The sequence below is a fragment of the Solanum tuberosum genome, unplaced genomic scaffold, assembly GCF_000226075.1.
Source record: "Solanum tuberosum cultivar DM 1-3 516 R44 unplaced genomic scaffold, SolTub_3.0 scf00519, whole genome shotgun sequence".
Taxonomy (NCBI): domain Eukaryota; kingdom Viridiplantae; phylum Streptophyta; class Magnoliopsida; order Solanales; family Solanaceae; genus Solanum; species Solanum tuberosum.
Genome location: NW_006239445.1, coordinates 15,500 through 23,465, shown reverse-complemented (window position 1 = coordinate 23,465; position 7,966 = coordinate 15,500). Strand labels below are relative to the sequence as shown.

At 32.2% G+C, this 7,966-nt stretch overlaps 1 protein-coding gene across 1 annotated transcript; it reads right to left on the bottom strand.

The window, feature by feature from the left end:
* Positions 1–4,278: 4,278 nt before the first annotated feature.
* LOC102600900 (protein DETOXIFICATION 48-like) lies at positions 4,279–6,840 on the bottom strand. The gene is made up of 2 exons (XM_006364924.2): positions 6,487–6,840; positions 4,279–6,001 (listed from the first exon to the last, which is right to left on the bottom strand). Exons 1-2 carry the CDS (start codon positions 6,619–6,621, stop codon positions 4,481–4,483), a joined length of 1,656 nt encoding a protein of 551 aa, XP_006364986.1. The 5' UTR covers positions 6,622–6,840; the 3' UTR covers positions 4,279–4,480.
* Positions 6,841–7,966: the final 1,126 nt, after the last annotated feature.

Sequence of the window (7,966 nt, the reverse complement as noted above, 5' to 3'; positions counted from 1 at the left end):
ATGTATAAAATAAAATTTTAAAATTACATATATAATGTCGGGTTGGTATTTTTTAGTTAAAACCAAATCAACCCAAATATAGTCGGGGTTTTTTTTCCAATACCAAACCAAGTCAAACCAAATCACTAGTCGGGTTTTTTTTCGATTTGACTCGATTTACGGTTTAATTCGGTTTTGTACACTCCTATTTTCAATTTCTAGTGCGGAGGCTAGTTTTTCAAGATTTTTTTTAAGGGGATCAAAATTTAAATAATGCCACCAAAAAATCCTATTAGTGCAAATCACTCCTATTTGTAAGCTCTCCTTATTTGTGTTTTTTGGCATTCTCTTATGTTTTTCTATCGATTCGTCTATCTTTCATAAACATTATTGACTTAATTGTCAAAATCAACCCCGTTATCAATATTCTTATTTTACGACCAAACTAAAGATTTTGATTAATAGATCACTATTATACATCAACATCACTTGATAAAAATCTTGACTTCGCCACTTATTCTTATTAAAACTACTCCATTATTGTTGTTTGTTCTTACATTTGGACATTGTTGTTGGAATAGAAGAATAGGGTTATGATGATTAAAACTCAAGTTTTGGGGAGGTTTGGAGTACAAGAATGGTACAGGGCAGGGCATATAGTAAATGGGAAAAGGAGGGAATTTGTCATTTAGCCAATAGAGAATAGAATAAAAAAGCATATATTATATGTGTTATCCAAAATGAAGATTGGAGGATTGTAAATAAGAGTAAAGTTTACTAGTACCAAAGGCCAGACGGCTGCTACATTATTTCCAAATTCAAACTCTCACTCCAATAGTTGTCACGTACGGTCTGACATTACCGTTTCTACTCTACTATATATATCCTTCTCTTAAAAGAAAATTTAAAAATAGCACGGAGCGCTATTTCTGAATGAGGCTCTATCCGATATAAATTGAGATTAGTTGAATCTCAATGGGAATATCGAACACTAGGTGGAAAACAAAAAAAAAGTTCTTTTTCCTTCTAGCTCTAAGTGTAAAATCATCAAATTAATAAATGTAGAAAAGGGTAAAAAAAGAAATGACCTTTAAATATTGAATAAATTTAAATTTGTTCTCCTTACACCTATTGGACCTTAGTTGTAGCAAGTGTAGCTTACTTAGTTGAGCGCCTTCATTATTAACAGGTAGGTTGAGAGTTCCAGCCATGTTGTAAGACAAGTGAGAAAGTATTATTGATTATCTTGATATAATGAGAAATAAGACCTAAATTGCCCTTCACTATTTGGACAAACACATTGCACATTAATTATCTTTGCCCTACGCTCCAAACACCCGACCATAGTATCGATTAAACATAATGTTTTCTATCCATGTACGTATCAAATGCTAAGAAATAACTAAAAAAAATCCGCATATTTTTTTTGTTTTGAGATTATATTTTTCCTACCAAACATACCTTAAATTAAAATCGATTTGAAAAATAATAAGAAAGAAAGAGAAGAGAAGTGTGACGCATTTTTTCGACATAAGAGATAAGAGATGATGCAAAGAGGACAAGAATGGTACTGCGCTCGAAAATTGACCTATTTTAGGCGTGTGAGTTGTGATATATTATATGATGCAAATTAAAGTCCTTCCTCTGTACCACAAATGACAGCAAATCTTCCCACTACATACTTTATAATTTTGTGGAACTAATAACTCTTTCATATTTTCATAATTATTTTCCACATTTATACAAAGGGGATAAAGGAATAGTCCTATGATAGCTATATTCCTCCAAACACCACTATAAATTATAAGCTTTATATTTCATCTTTTGCAAAAATATTGTGAATGCAAATTGTAATATGTTAAATTTGAGTAATTATATATCTAGTCTTAGGAAGTAGAAAGCAAAGCTTCAACACTCAATCACCTATTACAATAGTAAATTGGTTATAATTCACAAAACAATCATCTCTAGACATGTTAAAGGATCTGATTCTTTGTAGTTGTTTGTCGATTATAAACACTATCAATTTCTTATTCAAATTTACAAAGGACTCAATTCTTCTATAGCATCAAACAAACCATATTATTATATCTTTGATTTTTTCATATTTCTTATATTTTAGTGAAAATCGTGACTCTGTAATATCAATAATGAGTTTGGTTGGACCCACAAAACCTTGTCTAAATCATGGCATGTGCATGACCATGATAGGATTGTGTAAAATAAGTTATAGTAATATAATTAAGGCTCCTATATGTAGCTAATTTCTCCTTGAAGAAAATATCCATTTTTAGTGTGGTTTGTTGGTGGAGGTAGTGGTGGTGCATCTGCAAAGAAACAAACAAATTAATGGACACTGAGATGGTGGGGAAGAAGAGGCTGGAAACTGCTATGCAGAGGCACTGCACAAAATTTTGTCATCTCACAAGTAGACACAAGCAATAATAGCTGGGTTTTGTTTCTTCAGTTACAAACAGGCCCCCCCCTCACTCACTCACTCACTCTGCTGCCACAATATTATCACTCCTTTATGCTTAACTTGTTTGGATATAATCGAACATCGTGATACGATGGATAAGATCCTTAATCAGAAGTTTCAGATTTCAGTTTTGGTTATTTATGAAAAGAAACCTGTTAGGGAGCATTTTTCCTTTAAATGAACCTTACATAACATGAATGCAAATTAAGTGAACTCAATATAGATATCGAACACCAAAAAACGAACAAACAAACAAAAATATTATTTGGATATATACATACACGCACCACTCTCTTTTTCTCTCCTCATATTACTCAATTTTGTTGTGCCTCATGTAAAAAATAATCTTTGTGACATGGGGTTTATTATTCTAATTATAACTAAGTACTAAGCTAGATGTTTAATTAATTAATTAATTACTTGATCAAGATCGTTTAAAATTGTTTACTAGAAGTAGTACTCAAAATATTATTATTGTTGTATACTTTTCGAAAAAGCTTTAGAATAATCACAAAAGCTTGCAAAAGATTCGATCCATTTCAAAACGCAAGCTAGGCAGAAAAGTCAAAAAAGTATATTGAGATGGTATCAGAAAAGCCAATAAAAATAATCTCATAATACCAATTTTGGAAAGTAGTACTGGTTGTGTTCTAGCTAACATTAAATCAAAAAGAAAAAAGAAAAAAAAAAGTAGAGAATATAAACATATAAGAATCGTGACTTTTGAAGTAAGGATGTGTTGTAAAGCAATTTTTAATTAATTATAACAAAAATGAAGAAACCCTCCATCCTCAAATTAATGAAAAGAATAAAATATTAGATATGTAAAGAAAAAGAAAGTGTGTAAATAATAGTATTTTGTTAGCGTTGAGTTGAAGTTTGATGTTTAAGTAATGTATTGTAGTACTAATTAATAAATATATAGTGTATGGAGATATGGTTAAAACTTTTCCATATTAGGTAGTGATGAATGTGTGGCCTTATATGGTATAAGGGAACAATTAGAAAGCTTGTTAGCTAGGTGTATTGTACATATATTTCCCTTGCTCCCACTTCTTCAAACAACCGACAACACTTTTCCCCTCTTTCAATACAAATATAATAGTGCTAGTAAGAGTTTCAACTTTCGTGGAATATTGACGGTGTAAAAAGTATTTATATAATCATGTTCAGGTCGTATAAATGATATATACATGTAATCATTTTTTTAATGTGAGATTTGAAATCTTAAAAATAAGATATGTTATTTGTTATAATAGGGTAAAGATAACTCGATGACATTAACAATGTATATTATGTAAATTCATTCATAACTCATAAGTATCATTTGATAATAGGGTAAAAAATGAAAACTAACATGTTACTATTACGGATGATTGAGTCGGTGTAATAGGTGATATCTTATAAGAAAGGCTAGAGATTGATTTTATCTGCCTATGATATATCAGTCGAATTCGTCACACCAGACTTGCTTAGTGCGGTTTACATTTTCTATGTGGTTTATAAGCTATTGCACAAATAGATTTATCTAGTACAAACCCAAAGAATAGAGACCGCGAGTTTTCCGAGGTTTCCAAAGAGAAAAAAACCTTTACTAACTTAAATTCATATAGTAATAGTTAGAGTTCTTTTCAAGCTGGTTGAAACTAAAATATTATATGCACAAACTTTAAGGGATTCTTGAGTAGGATTAGTTTTTATGAGAATTAAAGTAGGAAGTAACAACCAATAAGAAATAAACTATAAGAAGCTGATCATACATGTTATATTCCATATTATTATTATTACATGGGGCATGATGGAAATTAAAAGAAAAAACATATAACAAAGCTAGCTAGTAGTTTTATATATATCCTCATGATCATCAAATGTTAATACATGATTAGTCTATAAAATCCCAATGAACAAATTTTCACATCAACCCATCAAAGGGTATTAGAGGGACAAAAAAAAAAGAGTAAAAAAATAAAAATAAAAATGAAGAGAGTTAATCCAATGAATGCACAATAATCTCTGAATTAATTAAGTAGTGGAAGGTATGAGAGGGTCTGTATCAAGTGAAGCAGCTGCTGATTTCATCAAATCATCTTCCTCTTTATTGCACAAAATCTCTTGAAGATTATTACTATTATTATTATTACTCTTTTTTTTCTTCTTTTTCTTGTCCAAATTAGGCATTGTCACTGGCAAAGAAGTAGAAGTTGATTGTGTTAACTGTTTTGACCTTTCAACTTGAACTTTCCAATCAGTTTTGCACAATACATAAAGCATGAGTATTGCACATGAGGCCTGTGCTGCAAGTAACCCAATCCATAATCCACCAAACCCCTTTTTCAATAGAAATCCAACAAGTATAGCTACTGGCATTCCAACAAAATAAAATGAGCCCAAATTAATATTTGCACCAATTGTAGGCCTTGCACTTCCTCTCAACACACCACAACCTGTTGTTTGTGGACAATTTCCCAATTCACAAAGACCTACAATTGGCAATGCAATTGAAGTCAACTTAAGTATCTCAACATCCTTAGTAAAAAATCCACCCCATTTATGCCTCATCAAAGTTGTAAACAACATTGCCCCTAATCCCAATGCCATTGCACAAAAAAGGGAAACAATCATCGATATCCGGGCCCTACCAGGCCGGTTAGCACCAAGCTCATTCCCAACTCGAGTTGAAACACCAAGGCTTAGGGAAGATGGGAAGACGTAGACTAAAGAAGTAGTTTGGATTAATATCCCCATAGAAGCAATTGTAGCTTTAGGATTAGCCAATAGTCCACATAACAATATCATAAACTCATACCACCACCACTCTAGACAAACAGAAACACACGTTGGAATCGCCAACGCCAGCAATGAGGACCAGCCCCGAACACAATCCATGCTCGGGGCAACCCAAGAATCCTTATATACACCGGAAAAGTAAACAAAGGAGCAGAGCAAGAGAAAAAAGTTCAAATTAGTTAAGACCATAGCTAGAGCAACACCAGCGATACCCAAATCACAATATCGCACGAGGAGGAAGTTGAGTGGGACATGTAGTAGTACAGAAATAGCAGAACAATAAGTTAAAGGTAATGTAATATTTTGTGTCCTAAGGTAAATCCTAAGAGGATGAAGTAAAGATAGGAAAAAAAGGTCAGGAATTGCAAAGACAATGAAAGTATGGGCCATATTTGAAATATCTTCATCTTGACCACACCATAAAAGTATTCTTTTCATGTTTAGCCACATGAAAGAGATAGGGATTGAAGTTGAAAGTAAAAGAAGTACTGTTCTTTGAAGGGTAATTCCAAGAAGTTTCATTTGTTTAGCACCATAAGCTTGTCCACAAATTGGTTCCATTCCCATTGCTAAACCAGAGATGACAGAGTAACCAGTTATATTAGCAAAACCAATAGAAAGAGACCCTCCTGCTAGCTCAAGTTCACCTAAATATCCAAGAAATAGCATGGAGATCATGGATCTTGAATAAAGTACCAGCCCTGTTAGTGCTGTTGGTCCAGCAATCTTACCTATTTCTTTCATTTCTTCAAAAGCCTGAAATTTTTAAACAAAAAGTAAGTTTTAGTGTTATAGGGAAGTGTAAAGATATGACACGCAGACTATCAATCCATTTCCTAACCAATGTGAGACGGTAACATAAAAAAAGAAAGAAACTTTACATGCATATATATACATATTTGTATATATATATATATATATGTATGTATGGTGGTTGGTTGAGGTGGAAGGAAAGAATTTTAGCAAAAGAACTCAAAAAATACTAGTATATTGTGAGTTAAGAAGTACTTGAACTTGCAATTTAAAAAAATTCTTGAACTTGCTTTACCACTAAACAAAAAGGTTCCTTAGAGTTGTAGGGGTTAAAGAAATTTATATAGAAAAGTTGTGTTCTTGAACTTATATATATATATATATATATATATATATTGTAATTTTTCAGCGAACTGAACCCTTGAGCTAATGTAGCTCAGTTGGGGTATAGGGGGAAAAGTTTTTTTTTTTTATATGTATATATTTACCTCAGATGGGGTTGGCCATTTACGAAGTTGTTCTTCTTCATCAACTTGAACATCAATTGGTTTGTTTGAGTTCACAAAATGGACTTTTTCATTGGAGACAAAGGAGGATGGAGAAGAAGGCTTTGGGTTGCACATAGTTTTCTCTATCTATATTTCTATCCTAGTTTCTTTCTTGCTTTGTGTGAAGAGATTGGTAGGCTTGAAGATGCAATAGTAGACTAGTAGAGATAATAAATATTATGGTTTTGTGGGCAACACAAGGAGAAAAAAGGGAAAAGAGAAATAAATAAATAAATAAATATATTAGAGAGAGAAACCTTTTTAATGAGGTATATATGTTTTTGTTGTTTTAGAGCTTTGAATGCAAGTAAGGGTGCAACCAAGATGTGTAGTATATATATACATGCAAGAATTAGACCCTACAATAGACGTGTCCTTATATGAGCTAGGATGCTCTATTTTGCCAATAAAATGCGGCTCTTGGTGAGAAGAGAGATTGGAGTGGGGTGGGGGCCGAGGCGGAGTTATAATATTAAGTACGAATTCAAACGAATCTAATATTTTTTTTCTTAGATAATATATTTGTATTAGAAAATCAATAAAATAGTACAAATATTTGATTGTGAATTCAGTAACTATGATCATAAACTTTAAATTCTGATTTTGACGCTTAGTGGGGGCCGGGCCTATCTATCTTGTCATTCTACTTTCTTTTCTTACAATAAAAATAAAATTCTATCTTTGATTCTTTTTCTTACTTAAATGAGATGGAATGGACGTGTGAATTCTGCCTAATGAAAAGGTAGGGCCTTGTCCATTTCAAAAGGCTATGAATTGGAGCTTTTTCCATCTTGTCTTAGTAGTAATATAAGCTATAGTAGAAAGTAAATAGTAATAAGTATTCCTAAGAAAGAGGGTGATGTTGGTCCATGAATAAAAGATGCATTATAGAATAATTTGTTAATGGGCATATTAGTGTTTTACCGTCCAAACGGCTGCACTTGAAGAAACCTGCATGGTTTTATGAGTTTTGTTCAAGTGTCAATGCCCTATTGGCAATTTATATATTAATGTTGGAGGATTATACCCTATAGTTAAATGATCAACACATTATTATAATTTATCAAGTCTTGGATAAGTTTTTATTACATCCCTCTTGTTAGGTTTCAATCAATTCTACACTTAATTAACCGCCTATCCAATCGCACCCGTTTAATTCCCCCCACACACACAAAAAAAAAAACTCTTTTCATCCTCACCCATCAAAAGAGGGGGGAAAAGGAGAAACAAAGGGAATAAAAAGATTATCTATGTGATTTTCCAAGTGAAGGAATGGATTGACAAGTAATATCAATATTTGTTCAAAGTTTTAGCTAGTAGTTTTGATATGACAAAACACATATAAGTTTCTTATTCTTGATGCCTACAAATGTTCATACAAAATCGATCAGATACTCTTAGTAAGGAGTGCTTTCCCTTT

Coding starts and splice junctions, on each gene's coding strand:
- LOC102600900 (XM_006364924.2), bottom strand. CDS start 6,621: ATGTGCAACCCAAAGCCTTCTTCTCCATCCTCCTTTGTCTCCAATGAA. Junction 6,002..6,486: donor AATGGCCAACCCCATCTGAG/GTAAATATATAC, acceptor TAAAAATTTCAG/GCTTTTGAAGAAATGAAAGA.